The sequence below is a fragment of the Pygocentrus nattereri genome, chromosome 4 (assembly GCF_015220715.1).
Source record: "Pygocentrus nattereri isolate fPygNat1 chromosome 4, fPygNat1.pri, whole genome shotgun sequence".
NCBI lineage: Eukaryota > Metazoa > Chordata > Actinopteri > Characiformes > Serrasalmidae > Pygocentrus > Pygocentrus nattereri.
The window spans coordinates 40,721,679-40,738,243 of NC_051214.1; the positions used below are offsets into that span (position 1 = coordinate 40,721,679).

At 38.3% G+C, this 16,565-nt stretch overlaps 1 protein-coding gene across 5 annotated transcripts in view; it reads left to right on the forward strand.

Moving 5' to 3' along the window:
• efr3bb (EFR3 homolog Bb (S. cerevisiae)) overlaps nt 1–14,934 on the forward strand; it is a 46,140-nt gene extending 31,206 nt beyond the window's left edge. For all 5 annotated transcript variants that reach the window (XM_017692533.2, XM_037538167.1, XM_017692532.2 and 2 more), the window contains 17 exons: nt 1,781–1,915; nt 2,180–2,258; nt 2,479–2,614; nt 5,079–5,237; nt 5,346–5,457; nt 6,020–6,071; nt 7,588–7,760; nt 7,925–8,000; nt 8,157–8,318; nt 9,788–9,919; nt 10,027–10,094; nt 11,810–11,937; nt 12,694–12,785; nt 12,869–12,917; nt 13,255–13,361; nt 13,445–13,494; nt 14,829–14,934. In XM_017692533.2, the coding sequence (XP_017548022.1) occupies nt 1,781–1,915; nt 2,180–2,258; nt 2,479–2,614; nt 5,079–5,237; nt 5,346–5,457; nt 6,020–6,071; nt 7,588–7,760; nt 7,925–8,000; nt 8,157–8,318; nt 9,788–9,919; nt 10,027–10,094; nt 11,810–11,937; nt 12,694–12,785; nt 12,869–12,917; nt 13,255–13,361; nt 13,445–13,494; nt 14,829–14,934 (1,816 nt within the window). The remainder of the gene's footprint in view (nt 1–1,780; nt 1,916–2,179; nt 2,259–2,478; nt 2,615–5,078; nt 5,238–5,345; nt 5,458–6,019; nt 6,072–7,587; nt 7,761–7,924; nt 8,001–8,156; nt 8,319–9,787; nt 9,920–10,026; nt 10,095–11,809; nt 11,938–12,693; nt 12,786–12,868; nt 12,918–13,254; nt 13,362–13,444; nt 13,495–14,828) is intronic.
• Nucleotides 14,935–16,565: the final 1,631 nt, after the last annotated feature.

Here is a 16,565-nt window from a genome sequence, read left to right on the forward strand (position 1 = left end):
AGTACACTATAAGGCTAAAAGTATGTGGACATTACTCCTAATCATTGAGTTCAGGTGTTTCAGCCACATGCATTATAAAGTAAAAATATGAAATCAAGCACATAGACAAACAATAGTTTAGTGGAAGCAGCAGTAAAAGTAAAATAAGTCATACTGAAGAGCTCAGTATTTTTTAATCTACTACTGTCGTAGGGTGCAATCTTTTTGACATATGCCAGCAGAAGTCTACCTACCAGAATGCATGGAGCCAGCAGTAAAGTCTGATGGAGGAGGTATAATGGTCTAGGGTTGTTTTTCAGGGTTTGGCCTTAGAACCTGCCAGTGAGCGGTAACATTAATGCTAGAGCAAAATAAGACATTATAGACAATTAAACGCTTCCAACTGTGGAAATTCCTTTCTTGTTCCAGCATGACTGTTCCCCTGCGCACAAAGCAAGCTCCATAAAGACATGGTTTGATGAGTTTGGTATGGAGCAACTCTAGGGGCCCTGGAGAACAGAACCCTGACATCAACACCATTGAACACCTTTGGAATGAACTGGAATGTCAGTTGCGAGCCAGGCCTTCTTTTTCAGCATCGGTGCCTGACCTCACAAATGCTCATTTGACTAAATAGGCACAAATTTCCACAGATTCCAGAGTCTTCCCAGAAAGCTGTGGAGGCTGTTAAAGCCAAAGGTGGTCCAACTCAGTATTAGCGCCTGTTCAGGTGTTTCCTGTCTTCTGCCCAGTGAACGCTGGGATAGGCTCCAAGACCCTCCACAACCCACTTATCCTTATAAGTGGCTTAGAAGATGGATGGATGATTTTGGAATGTGATGTCCAGTAAGCTCATATGGGTGTGATGGTCATACTTTCGGCCATGTATTGTGTCATAATATGGTACTTTTGCCATATCACCCATCACTAATTGACAGTGTTTTCGATGCTATGAGAGACACTTTTTTACAGGGGAAACATTTTTTAGTTTTACAGTGATATGGTTTAAAATGTGTTTTTAAAATTCCTTTTTAATGCTTTATTGCTCTGTTTATATTTTAGGTGTCGTTGTCCAGTTAAGTCAATTTTTTAGTTTGGTATTTTTTTTAAGAAACTGATCGATCAGTCAATAAAATAATTGATAAATTACTCAGTTACTAAAATTTTCAGTTACTCCATTTTTTGATACTATATTGAAATTGAATTGCAGACATTGTTTCAGTTGTTTTAAGCAAATATACAGCTATAGATACACATAGTGGCTTTGTGTTATACTACTAATACAGACTCATGACAGCATAACAGAATTCTCAAACTACAGAGCTTGTGCAAGTAACTGCTGTAGCACTTTTAGAGAGCTTTAGCTAAAAACTGCCAGCAAATCCAGCGTTACACAGCTGTTTAAAGGAAGCAGTGTGAGCACAGGATGTCAAGGTGTGAGCAGGAACCAGAATAGCGTGATTAATAAATGATGACAGAACCTGCGAGACCCTCTGCAGTTTGTCATACATGCACCAAATGTAATGCAGTCTGAACACACACTGTGGAACCTGCACTGGAAGACTTTAATTATTGGAAAGCTTTAGTTAAGCACCCAATTCTGTCTTAGCATTTAAATAGTACAGTTATAACTATCAATATATCCCCTTTTTTCCAGTGTTGTGTATTCCTCCAGTCATAAAACGTTATAACAAAGGTTTTATGATGCCAACACTCTAATTCAGTATCTAATCTAATCTAATTTGCAATTGACCTGAAAGTCCAAGTTTTCTTTTTCTTTTGTTTGTGTGTGTGTGTGCAGCCGCTCTCCCTCCCCGCTGCAGGCCAGCGAGAAGGAGAAGGAAAGTCCAGCTGAGCTCACAGAGCGCTGTTTTCGGGAGCTGCTCGGCCGTGCTGCCTATGGCAACATCAAGAATGCTGTCACCCCAGTGCTTATGTAAGAAACCATCTGCATCAGTGAACCATTCACTCCTTAGACCTTAGCCTCTGCATTTAATCATCAGCGTTTAACCTGGTGCTGCTGTATCCACAGCTGTCTGTCTTTTCAAGTGTAGATATGTCAGTGTTGTTGGGCTTTGTAGTTCTGTTTTATGCTGTTGGAAAGAGTTTGTCACCAAGTTCTTCTTATATCAGGTTTTTTCCTAGTTTGCTGCTGCTTTGCTTATTTCTCGCTTTCTTGCTCCATCTACTTTTCCTCTAGGCACCTTGATAATCACTGTCTGTGGGAGGGAAAATCATTTGCAGTGCGCTGCTTTAAGATCATCATGTATTCTATTCAGGTGAGGTGCCTTTCTGCCAAAAAAGGTCTTTATATTAGATTTGCCACTTCCGCATTCTGGTGCTTACATGTGTCAGAAAAACATAATTATGATCCTGAAATTTTTTATGACCCCTCCCATTTTATCTGAAGGTCACACTGTGTTGGGTAAATGAATGCATGAAACACACAAGACTTAATGTTCACACAGTCTGATATTCTTTCTTTTTCTCTTTCTCCAGTCACAGCACTCTCACCTAGTTATCCAGCAGCTCTTGGGTCACCTGGATGCTAACAGTAAGACATCAGCCACAGTGCGTGCTGGGATAGTGGAAGTTCTCTTGGAGGCGGCTGCTATAGCAGCAAGCGGCTCTGTTGGTAAGTTCAAAAATGGTTGTTTGTCACATTTGGCCTAGACATTCTAGATATGAACTGCTTAAAAATTTTTAAAGCTAATTTGAACATAACCACTCCTATCCCCATAGAACGTCATTCAGTGAAAAAAATTTACACATTATATACATAATCCCGTTCGCTGACGGAGACAAGAATGTTCCTTGTAATGAATTTGTTAGCACGCTTGTTGAGGAAAGGCATTGCAGGAGTTGTTTTGTGAGGGGAATTTCTTTCTTGCTGCAGGGATGTGCTTACTTTCTGCCTAATTTAGTCGTTCATTATGTGCATGGTAAGTTAGAGTGGTCTGATGTGAAAGGGTTCATTATAATAGAACTTTCTAACTGAGCTTTCTTTACAATGTTGGTCATTGGAACCAGAGTTACAATGTTTACAACACAAGTATAGCCATATTATTTACTATTTTAAACTACCTGTGAACCTACACACGTCTTCTGAGCTTTTATATGTAAAGCTGAATATGGTAAAATAGTATTCAATTTGAAAAAAATGTTTTATTTGCCTGTTACCTGAGTTGCTTTACAACACCCTCCACGCATCTCTCAGTTAATTAATTAATCCCTTACCAGTTCAGGTTTATTTCATATAAAGGCTTATTATTCAGTAATTACAGGGACTTCATTGCAAACTAATGGATCTTTTCTTAGATTGTAGGAGTGTGTAATAAAACTTTGGGCCTGCTGGCAGGCCTGTGACTCATTAAGGAGTTAAAAATGTTTTAGGCCAAAAGCCTATCTAAAAATACTATCATTAAACAACATCTCAGGCACTAGGCAGCGTATTTCTAACAATTTTAAGCACTAATTTTCTGTTAGTCAGCTTTTAGAGGCATTAAACTGACATCTGGTTCCTATCACCACCACTGTAAAGCATTCTGACTTGACAGGTTTGTCTAGAATGTTGCATTTGCACATTTCAGTAATTGTTATTAGTTTTTTAACTGTTGGCATAGGGTAAATGAAAGTCCTGTGTTTGTCACTACATACTATCAAAACTGTTTGATGCATTGATATACCAGGGGTTCAGTAGGTGGCAAAAAAGTGGGACAGCAGCTTCAGCCCTCATTAAATGGACAACTACTTGCTATGCCTGGTGTTTCTGAACTATTTAGGGCTACAACCATACACAGTTGACACACGGCTGTCAAAACTGCTCAAGAGAGAACCTCACCCCTGTGTGCCACAAGTAAATTTGTGCAAAGCAGTTGTTGTTGGAAAAAAATTGTGATTCTCATTTTCTTTTACCAACTTTCCAGAAATTACATTAAAATTTGCAAAACTTTTGAATGGAAACCCATTAATGAGGAAAAAGTCTGAAAAACTGAATCTGCAGACCTGTATCTGTTGCATTTCCCTCACACTGTACAATTGTCATTTATAATCCTTAATCATGCTTATGTATTTACTGAGCTGCTTCCTGCAGAATGTAGAACGAAAACTCTGTTTTTCTCCATTCCTTTTGTAACTGCCACTGCTTGTCCACTAGAGGGAAGCATGACCATTGACATCCAACTTCATCCACTCTTCTTTAGACTTTTGTTGAGTCATTTATTTTATGAATACATGATTATTTTTTTTTGTTGTTACATACAGTCCTTTAGTATTCAACCCCCCTTGAAAGTCATCAGCTAGTTTAGTATATATGAATTCTGTAATTCAGAAAATATTGAAATATAATTTTTGTAATGTTATGTATGAAGTGCTTGCCCCTTTACCATGCACACTTTAACAAGTAATATAGTCAAAATTAAACTTTGTAAAAATGTGTAAAGTAACATTAAAAGCGCAACAGCAAGTGAAATATAAAGCCTACAGTACTGCTCAGAAGTCAGAGACCATCTATACTTCAATTGATTTCTAGTCAACAGCCATTAAATGTTAAGTTATTCATTTTTATTAGATACAAGATCATGCGTAAGGAAGGTAAAGAAGCCCTTACTGAGAAAAGGAAAAAAAAAAAAGAAAGAAAAGAAGATGTGCAAATCAAACAAAGATGCTGCTGGTGTTCTCAGAACAATGTGCTGACCACACCAGTGTCCAGACTTCAACATCACTCGATGCATTTAGGATTTATTAGATTGGGAGAAGCAGAAAATGCAAACCAACAATTAAGACTGAACTTTTGAAGTGTGCAAAAAAATATCCATGCAGATTTCTTTGAAAATCAAAAGTAATTCTCCTGAAAAGAATGGAAGGTGTAATAAAGGCAATGGGAGGGGGACACTGAAAATACTGAAATGTTTTATATCATATTTAGGTGTTGAGTTTTCTGTGTAAATGTTTTGTAATGATGAAACATTAATTGCTATACAGTACAATATCTTTGCTGTTATTATTTCATGTGGGCACAAACAGTAAAACAGCAGTTCCTGATATTTTATTGTTTGATGAATATTGATTGACCTGTGTGTGTGTGTGTGTGTGTGTAGGCCCCACTGTGCTGGAGGTGTTTAACACACTGCTCAGGCAGCTGAAGCTCAGTGTGGACTACGCGCTCACCGGTTCTTATGACTGCACTACCATGGGCACCAGGACCATCAAAGAGCATGAAGAGAGGCAGCTCCAGGAAGCTGTCATCAAGACCATAGGTGAGTGTATGTGTGGTAGTGGTTGTCAGTGTGTCAGAGAATGTGTCTATTACCCTACTGGATCCTGTTTTGTAACTGTGCTTTTTCTCTGACTGTTTGTACCTTTAGGGTCCTTTGCCAACACTCTGCCTACGTACCAGCGCTCGGAGGTCATGCTCTTCATTATGGGGAAGATTCCGATTCCAGGCATGCACCTAATGCCACCACCCTCAGGCTCTGGGTAGGTACTACAGACTTTGGAGCATCCACAAATGTTTAGAACAGTGGAATTCATTATTGGTTCTGAAGGGCCAAAGTCCCGTGCAGTTTGGTGTTTTCCCTGCTGGTACATCTACTAAACTCAGCAATTAAACGATGAGTTGAATCAGCTGTGTGGAGAAATGTGTTCACTCCAGCCCTCAATGAAAACCGTTCTAAATGTATAGTTATGTATTAATATTATACAACAATAGCAAAGCAGAGCTTAGTAACTTCACCATTAGTAGAAGTCTGTAAACTTCTATAACAAGTAAAATTATTGTCTCTCTTACTAGTTTGGGAATATGCTATAGATCAAAGGTCATCAAATACAGACATTTGATCTAGTTCAACAGGCCACATTTGATGACCTTTGATGTATAGATAAATATAATTAAAAAGATGATTTTGTGCTGTTTGCGTTTGAGAGAAATTATATTTTATGTGTTGGGTATATTAAAAAAAAAAAAAAAAAAAAAACCTTGCCAGTGCACCGGTGTTCACTGATTATTGGAAGATGTCAATGTAAAAACTCTGTTTTTCAGGTCTGAAACTGACAGGATGATCCAAGTCATGCTGTTGAAATCTCTGAGACAGGTACTGTATCTCTAGTCTTTCATTACAAAGACACAATTAAAATATGTGACAACAGAACTCATCAAGGAGGTTCAAAATAGATAACACTTAAAGCCCTAATTGACATTATCCGTGGTATCAGCCCTCTATGAATCTGGCAGTGTGTAGTTTTTAGTCTGACCAAAATGATTGTAGAGCAACTTCAGTCCATCTTATACAGTAGTTAGTTCCAACAGCACAGAGCACCACTTGCTAAGCAATGCCTTCTTTGTCGCTAAATTAATTAAAAATAATATCTAGGATCATTTCTGCAATATTTGACCTACAATCTGTTAAGTCAAACATGTGATTGTCCCTAAGCAAACTTAGGCAGCTCTGAAGGAACAACTAAACACACTGGAATTAGCCAGAAACCAACAGAATTCAGGATGCTATGGAATGCTTTAAAGAGTGGATGAAACAAAATGACATTCGGGTTAATCTAGCTAGTACTGATATTTTGAAAAAGCTGAGCTGAGTTGTAATAAAGAGTGTCTTCCTTTAACTGGGATTTGTAATAGGCTTAAGACAAAGCTACGTCCTTTATTACATACTATGCACTTGTTAGACAGTCTCTGCCAAATGTGCCAGTAATCTGCACTTCTAAATTGTGTTCAGCAAATTTTAATGACATTTTTAAAAAATATATTTGATTGCATTTGGTCTTCTCAAGAGTGATCATTTGATGAGAAATCAATATTGAATATCCAGCAGATGTCAGATATGCAACCAACATTACTTTGCTACCTAAAAAACTAAAGAATGCTGCTTTTTTTTTAGGGAATTGCCCGAATATTAAAGCACATTTGATTAACTGTTTGAGGCTTCTTTGCTTAAAGTTTTTATTTATTTTGCAAAACTATTGTATAAAAGCAATAAAACACTGAAGGTCATGTACTGTCATCAGTAAACCAAAAAATGGCTGTGATGATCTTTAGCACTCATCTTTGGCTGTGATTGAATCATAGTTGTGATGTTATTTGTGCTGACACACTCCCTCTTGTGTTCTAGTGTATGTAGTTCTTATAGTCTGACAATAAAACTTTTGCACTGATTTTAATTTTGAAAAATGTAGTTTTTACAGTCTGACAGTAATAATTGTGGAGTGCTGATAATCCAGGATGAATCTGCAGTGTGCATAGTTTTTAGTCTGACAGTTATAATGAATCTTCAGTGTATGTTTGTAGTTATTACAGTTCATCTTAATAATTTTATTAAGCCTATTGATAGACACAGCCATGTGGTGTGTTGTTATTGTTATCGAGTGTAGCCTGTCGTACAACACTGATGTGAATATCTGGACTATTACCTTTCACTCTGTAGAAATTTGGAGGGGAATTACGCAGATACTTTATTCTGTAGAAATTGGATAGTCACACAGATTATTAACAGGACCTCCTCCACTTACATTAATCCAGTTTAAATAGGGTTAAGGAGGTCTTTCTTGAATTATTCCAAGAATTCAGTAAAAGGCCTTACATTCCTTCTCTGTCTATAGGTGACGAGTGGCTTCCAGAGCACAAACATGTTGACTGCTCTACCCAGCTCATTCCTGGACCCACTGCTGTCCTTCGCCCTACTGGAGGACGCACACATCCGCCTGCTTGTCCTTGAAATCCTTGTCAGCCTCATTGATCGCCATGACAACCTCCCCAAGTTCTCCACCATCAGGTTTGTATGAGCAACAGTGAAGATATAAATAATACTCAGTTTGAGAAGAAACAATCACAGCAGAATGATGTTGAGAGTGTACTTAAAAGAGGGTTCTATTAAAATAAGCAGATCAGTGAATTTAGTGTAGTAGGACTGAAGTAGTTTCCTCTGCCCTTCTGTAGCATCATCCCAGACATTTCTGTGCTCAAACTCAAAATGGAGAAGTGCTCCCGTCAAGACAACCTCTTCATGAAGAAGGTACTCCCTTTTCTCTCTATTTTCTTTCAAAAATGACATTTTTGAGTCAGTCATTTGATTTGAATATACTTCATTTTTGTAGTTTAAGTAAATCACATAAGGTTTTGCTCTGTAAGGGCAAATGTGAATGCTGTTTTTTTTTGTGGTTCTTTGCAGCATGCTCAGCAGCTGTACAGGCACATCTACCTGTCGTGTAAGGAGCAGAGCAGTGTGCAGCCACACTTTGAGATGCTCTACTCACTCCTCGCTCTCATCAGCATGGAGCTTGCAAACGAAGAGGTGGTGGTGGACCTTATCCGCCTGGCTCTGGCCCTGCAGGTCAGTGAGACAAGTTATTATGCCTGCCTGAATCGCTAAGAAGTCATATTGGGTGGTGGTGGTGAATAATATTTAGAAGTGCATGAGTTTTTTGTGCTCTTTCCTAATTGTTTCCAGTGGGGGAGGCGGTTTTTGTCTGCTGAGAGAAAGAGCAAAAAGCAAAGTCGTCCCCCCCCACCCCCCCCCCCACCCCCCCTACTGATTTCGGAATAAATACAACGTGAACTCCCCCTGACCTCACCTCAATTGCATGAATCGTCACTTTTGCTGAAATCATGCGTCACATCTATGGTAAAGTTACTTTGCTTTACTGACCAGTAAAGCTGACCTCAGCTGTTTGTAACACTATCTGGTCTCCCTGTGGGTAACATATAATAAAATTGCAAGAATCAGCTATCTCTAAGAGCAGGGACCATAACGATTTCATATTCCGTTTTAGCAAAAATTTTATTTCAAAATTAGGGATGTATAATGATATCAGAATCATATAGGAATTTTCTTTTTTTTTTTTTTTTTCCCAAAAACACTTTCTCTGACAGAGGACATGCTTGCTTGTAAATAACGTAGGCTGTAGTGAGTTGTTCTGAGCCAAAAGCTTTAGAAACGTCTCTAAATCATCCTTTGTGCATGCAGTATTTAATTGTGTTTTAATAAAGCTAAAGCCATGTATTTGCTTTTAAGGATAAAACTGACCTGAGGGACAGGTTAAAAAAAGGACCTCTTGGCAGCTAATCTCTACATAATTTTCATACCGATGGGACATAATTTCCCCTACGAACAGGCACTGAGTTGGTTCTCCAGGAAACCTAGGAAAATTCGATGTGCAGATAAACAGAGCCATATTTGCCAACACTGTGCCCACCTTCTTGGTGTTATTAATATTTGTCTGTAACTGACACCCATACATAGTCTTGTAAATGACCCCCAGTATCCCTAGTGACACATCAACCAGTATATTTCAATTCTGTGGAAAACACTAAATGTGCCCACTGATGCAGGCTTTATGGGCTAAAATGTCATCGTGGTATTCATTTTAAAGCATTTGTAAATGTATGAAGTGTTAAACTTTTCTGTAATGTGATGTTAATCTAGATTTAGGCCTAACATTGTACAGTCTCTGTACTTCATGAAGGGTAATCTATCAACATATATGTATATGAAAAATGTTGTCCCACAATAGTCACCATTGCATCCCTAATGTAAATGTTACAAAAGGGCAGTCGTGGGCTGGAGGTTAGGGAACTGGCCCTGTGACGAGGCGAGTGTGGGCGAGTGTGCTCACTGCCCCTTAGTGTGTGTATTCACTAGTGTGTATGTGGTGTTTCACTTCACGGATGGGTTAAATGTGGAGGTGGAATTTCCCCGTTTGTGGGATTAAAAAATTATCACTTAAGATATATATGCAAATATATTACACATACATACTGGAAAATTAAACCCATGGTTATAGTTCTGTTCTTTTTGTGCAGGATTTGGCTCTTGCCAGTGAGGAGACATTGCGTGTGTACAACCGCTGTGCTGTACACGCCCTCTCCGCTGCCTACCTCAACCTCATCTGCCAACTCACCACTGTGCCCACCTTCTGCCAGCACGTCCATGAGGTCAGTGCTACAAAAGAACACAGCACCTTTCTGGACTGTGTGCATCTATGTGATCAATAGTGCACTTATTTCGTCATAACAGTTGATGTATTTGCTGTTGCTTACAGGTGATAGAGATGAGGCAAAAGAAGTCCCCGTTTCTCTTGCCTGAGGATGTCTTCATTGAAAATCCTAAGTAAGTCCTATCAGACACCTTTGAATCCTTACAGGGCGGCCAATCAGAACAGAGGTTATTTACATATGTCAGACTTAAAGACACAGTAACACAGCCTGTTTAAATCTAATGCATAAAGAGAGGTTGGAAAACAGTCATGTAAAAATTAATTATGACCAGAACATTGTTAGTGGAAAAGAATACATTATGTCAAATTGTAAGATATGACACCTTTAAAGAACTAGCAGACCATGGTCACCTTCCCAACCCTTTTATGCATTCTTTGAATAGTATGGGACAGGTCTTGGCAGTGTGGAGATTAATTTTTTGGTTAAAATAAATGTCATTTCTGTATTTGTTTTAGTTAACTGGAACTAAGATTTAGTCTTAGTACAACCCCATTTCCAAAAAAGTTGAGATGCTGTGCAAAATGTAAATAAAAATTGAAAGTAATGATGTGCAAATCATTTAAACATTATAGTTAATTGAAATACGTTTTGACATATTTTATTGTTTTTTGGAAAATATATGCCCATTCTATCCTGCCTTCTGCCCGATGACTGCTGGGATAGGCTCCAGCACCCCTCGCGACCCTGATGGAGAAGCGGCTTAGAAAATGGATGGATAGATGGATGGATATGCCCATTCTGAATGATTCTGAGTTGTGAATTCTGAATTGATGCCAGCAACATGTTTCAAACAAGTTGGGACGGGGGCATGTTTACCACTGTGTTGCATCACCTCTTCTTTTAACAGCACATTTTCCCATCCTTACTTGACACAGGATTTAAACATTTCAGGGTCTCCTTTCTTGTACTTTTCATTTCATAATCTACCAAATGTTTTCAAGGTGCAACCATTCTAAACTGCTGGCCAGTTCACTCACCCTTGCCATTTGCACTAAAGCAAACCAAGTTGTCCCTCTGCTGTTTAACCTGGAAGATTTCCAAGAATTCACTTTTCCACTTTGCATCAGTCCATCCTAAATGAGCCTAGGCCCCGAGAAAGTGGAAATGTTTCTTTGTCCTGTTTATTTATGGTTTCTTCTTTGCATAGATGAGTTTTAACTTGCATTTGTTAATGCAGCACCAAACTGTGTTCACAGACAGTGGTTTTCGGGAAGTGCTCCTGAGCCCATGCAGTGATTTCAACAATAGAATCATGTCTGTTTTTATGCATCACCTGAGGGCTCAAAAATCATGGCCAGTCATATTGGTTTTATGAGTTATGTACCGTAGATGATGACATCCCAAAGTTCTTTAATGTTTTACATTTGCCTGCAGTCTTTCACAGTAGTGAGCTCCTTCCCATCTTTACTTCTGGAGCTCAGCCTCTCTGGGATGCTCTTTTTATACCCAGTCATGGAAACATGGCTGTATACTATAAGAACATTGAGATATGCATGTTCACATGTGTGTGCATATTACTGTTTTATCAGAATAGTTGCAACCATTACAGAGATCCATGGTCCATACGTCACTAGTTCATCTCAGAAAAAAATAATTGTGAGTCATGAGTCATGAATGAAGGTATTGATCTACGGAAAAACAGGTAAATAAAACTATGTCTAGAACTATAGGTGAAGGTTAACTCAGTCTTCATGCCATTTGTCATTGCATTTTAGTGAGAGCACTGCCTTTGGACCATCGTTTATGAAGGACACAATCTTGCTATTAGTGGTGACAATAAGATGCGTGTCTTTCTTTTTATTTTTGTCTCTTGTGTTCATGTGGCAGGATCCCTGAAATCCTGGAGAAGCCAGAAGCAGAAATATTGTTCCAGCAGGCTAAAATCACCGAAGTGCTGGGAGGCAGTGGCTATAACACGGAGAGACTGACCACACCTTATATACCTCAGTTTACAGGTATAAGCCCCTTACTTGGAAATTGCAAATCACAGCTGAGCCATGTTAGCACGAGCTGTGGGCAGGTTTCTACATGGCTGGTTGTATAATTGAAAACTCTGCTTAAAGTATCACACAGATTAATTGGCTGCTAGAAATGACATATATGTATTGGCAGATGGCAGATATAGTATTGTTATGGTAACAGGAAAAAAATAATGGATCCAATTTGATTTGTTATGAAATCCTGTCTGAAATATTACATATTTGGTAGCACAATATAATGTAAAGCAAAGTAAAACAGGTCACATGATGCTGACAGCAGCCACATGTAGCCCACAGTTAACATTAAAACAAGTTGCTAGCTAGGTATGTACTAGATTACAATTCCTTTTTAAACTGTCTAATTTTTTACAAATTTACATTGTAAGTTATGAAATAAAATGAATAAAATAATTGCAGGTTTTGACGTGGTTGGTTGCAAAGAATAGTGTTTGAGAGGTTCGAGTATGATGACTTTAGACAGCCATCTTATGTGACTTACTTCAGTTGAGAATATCTCTTGTAAATGCTTAGTAAGGCCTAGTTTTTTCCAGAAGATAAATCTGATTCAACTGGTACTTAGTTTCAGCAATTTTTTGTAAAAAAGAGAATCTGTTGTGCCTTTTTAATTACTGTTATAGTTTTAGATTCCTCAGTAATTTTTTTTTTTTGCATGAGAAAGCAGTTGAGCCAGTTTTGGAGCCAGTTGAAGTTTGTGTTGTCCTTTTTCTTCAGATGAAGACCGGCTGTCAAAGAGAAAGAGTGTTGGAGAAACAATCTCCCTGCAGGTGGAGGTGGAGTCCAGAAACAGTCCTGAGAAAGAGGAGGTATGATAATCATACACAAAATAATCTGTCTCACTCTTTCACTCACTGCCTAACTAATGTTGTGGTATTACCCTCTCCTACAGAGAACACCAGCTGAGGAAATCACATTTGAGGCGCTTAAGAATGCCATAGGTGAGTGCCTACAAGATACCAGCCCAGTTCAGATTTTAGGCCTAAGTGATTCACAAAGGAGTACAGCACCTAACAAACTTCATTCATAGATGCTACAAATAGCTCAATGTTTGATAGATGCAGAATGTACTAAGAAGTTCCACTGCATTTCTATAAGGAATTCTTGGGCAGTTTTTGATTTGCACCTGATACTTCTTTACATTTACTCAAGTTGTTTTTATGTACTCCTTAAGTCATTATTTCTCTGAAGTAAGAGTTTAGGCCATTATATCCACCTCTTCAGTTTAGTGTGTGTGTGGGAACGCTAAGCCTGCTTCTGTTTGCCTGTGTTCTACAGTGGACAGTGTGGGGATGGAGGAGCAGGAGAGAGAGCGGAGGAGACAGGTGGTGGAGAAGTTCCAAAAGGCTCCATTTGAGGAGATAGCTGCCCATTGTGGTGCCAGAGTAAGTGTGCTTTTTGGACGCATACTCCTGTATTCAGGTAAATGTGTTCCAGTCCAGAACTAATGTAGTTTTGTTTTCCTCAGGCTACAATGCTGCAGAGCAAACTCAGTCAAATCTTCGAAATCACAATCAGGTGGGTTTTACCGTCATGTTATTTGATCATATGCAAGTATACAGATGGTTGACCAAGGAACAACAGTGTCTTAGTATGATGTGGGCCACCACACGCTCCCATAACATAACAATTTTCATGCCCCTTTGGAATAGACTAGAGTTCTGACAACTCCAAAGGTCATAGCATATGATTTATATTATTTCTATGCACATCGAAGATGACCTGAGAAAGATTGAGAAAGAAAGATCTTTTAGCATTGTCATGCTAAAAGAGACCACTACTATTTGTACCATTAGAATTGCTTTTTTTTTTGCCCAGTTTGTTAGATGTATGAAGAATATGTCATGGCAAATGCACACTTGCATGGCATGTAACGTACTGAACAGACAAATAGAATGAAGAAAAAATGTCATGTAATAGGATAAAGATGATCAATCGTAATGACTTTACATTAATTGCAGTGACCCTTCCCTCTAAAGAGAAAAGTGGACCTACTTTAGCAAAAGCAGAAAATATGACGAAGGATGAGTCGTCTGACCGTGTCACTTTTTTCCTCATCTCTGCAGACCAGTCCCTGTGGCTTTTGCACCACAGAACTATAATGTCCCTCTCTGTGTAGTTGTGGATAGACTGTTCTTGCTGAGTCCCATCATGTCCTACATTGACATTCTCAGTCACCTGAAGAACAGTTGCTCTTCTGTGTTTTTTTTTTTTTTTTTTTTTTGGCACTTCATCAGCATCATGATCGTCGAACGTGTGCTTTCGACCACAATTTCCAACTCTGTTTACTGATGTCTTTCCCACAGATCTAAATACAGAAGTCACTTTAGTCACTGTTCCTATTGAAACACTAGCCAGCTGAGCAGTCTTTGTGTTTGAAGTTTCTACCGTCTGTGCCCCAATAATGAACTTTAATTCAGTCACATAAATCTTTTTCTCTTGCCATTTGGAGCCAAAATTAAGGTCAACTAGGTTTGCTTAGCATTTTTATGTCACAGAACTTGTTAACTGCTTGATTATATCACACAGCGCACCTGCAAAAACCTTTGAAGATTTGTTCTAAATCTCAGGTTCTTCCTTTTATTTGTCAAATTGGATGATAGTATTTGCTGAAGCAATATGCTTAACATGAGGTATTGTTAGGCATAATAACGAAATACAATAATGAAAGACACAAAAATGAAAGGTCAATAAATAACTGCATTTATTGTTAATAATTATGGCAATAAATAATTCTTTGGCTTAGCAATGCAGGTTGTTAACAGTACACTGTGGTAAAATAATAACTGTCCACTTTATTAAATCATCCATATAAATGTCTGATTCTCTTGGCTCTCTTGTCATCTCTGCAGGCCCCCACCAAGTCCATCTGGGACCATCACAGCAGGCTATGGTCAAACACAGAGTCGCTCTGTTCCAGTATATGAGATGAAATTTCCAGACCTGTGTGTTTACTAGCACCACAGCCTCCGAGCAGCCAGGAGGGAAAGAGAGGGTTTGAGGATAGAGTGTAGAGTCTGTATTATCTTTCATCACTGAGACGAACAGAGCACTACATGAAGCACTTCATCTCTTGACTACCAGAGGCAATGCACATGGCAATTTGCACTGCAACTACTGACGAAGTAATGACGACAGAATGAAATCAGACTCTAAACTCATTCCGAAGAATAAGGCCTTCTAGGCTCAGTTAGCTCATTACTGTTCTCCTGCTGTAAACAGCTGTGTCTGCTTTTTAAGAACATGGCTGGTGTCATCTGAAGGGTATTTTAGCGTTGTTTGCCATGTTTTAAGAATTCTGTTTTGTGTATTGAGGATGGCCAGAGATATTTTTTGTAAGTCCTTGTGCTTTGCCAGTCCTCCAGTGCCAAGTTTTTTTTTATTTTTAATGACTAATTAAAATAGTTCATTTGGTTGCATATTATTAGAAAAGGCTTACAAAGAGTCACTTTTACAAAAGTTACCCAGTCACTTTTGCTAAATGTAAAGCTTCTTTGAATTATTTTACCTAGTACTTTTTTAATATGTTTGTCTATATTGGTGCTAATTTTATTACATTCTTTTTTCTGTTTTATAAGTATAAAGTTTACCGACATTCATTTTGTTTGGATTATATTGGAAAAGCCAGCTTGTTGCTGAGCATGCACAAGTGTGCTTTACTGTAAATACATTGTTACAGCAGGCATCTGCTGGTAGACAGATTTTGAACTGCAGTCATTCTGAGAATATTCTCCACTGGTTGTGATGAATGTTCTGGAGGTGATAGCCATTTTTTTGCGATGTTCACAGATAAAAGCACTAGTGATGGAGTTGTTTATGAAGATGATTACATTAAGGCCTCATTTTAAAGACAGAAAGGGACAACTACATATCTAGAATTCTGGCGTCTCAATCAGAATACATTGAGCATTTGCAGAAAGATAGTCTGACTAATAAAAATTTAGTGAGCACTTTCCATTATTCAGCTGTGTGTACTAATGCTAGAAGCATTTATATTTAATTTGTCTAGTTTGTACTTCTTTTAGGATAAATGAGGCCTGTTTCTGGATTCAGTTGCACTGGATAATGCTTATGTTTTTCAGAAAAGGCTGTAATGTAGAGGTCTAGGCTTGGTATGCATCTCCATCTGCTGTTTTCAGTCACTACCCTCCACCCCACCACAGTTACAGCCTTATGCAAAGGTTTTGGCACCCTAGTGAAATTATGTGTTTTGTTGATTTTATAATTGAAAAGAAGGAAACAAACTTTCAGCGCTTTTTTTGCAAGTTTTAGTGCACAATTTTTATTTATTTGATTAACATTTTGGGGGGAAAAAAATAAAACTAAGATGTGGCATCTGCGCAGATTTTTGCACATGGCAGGCCTAAGTAATTGTGAACCTGGAAATTCACATTTATGTTTAGATTTTAATCTGTTTTCTGATTGGATATTAAAGTGTTGTTAGTGTTTATATAACAGAGATTTACTGCATGTTAATTGTGGGTCTCAACAGGTTGTCTTTTAAAAGGTTCAAATATTGAACGTCTTTGAAAATGAAAGAATCAAACAGCAGATGAATCATGGCTTTAAAGTAAACTTACTGAACACAT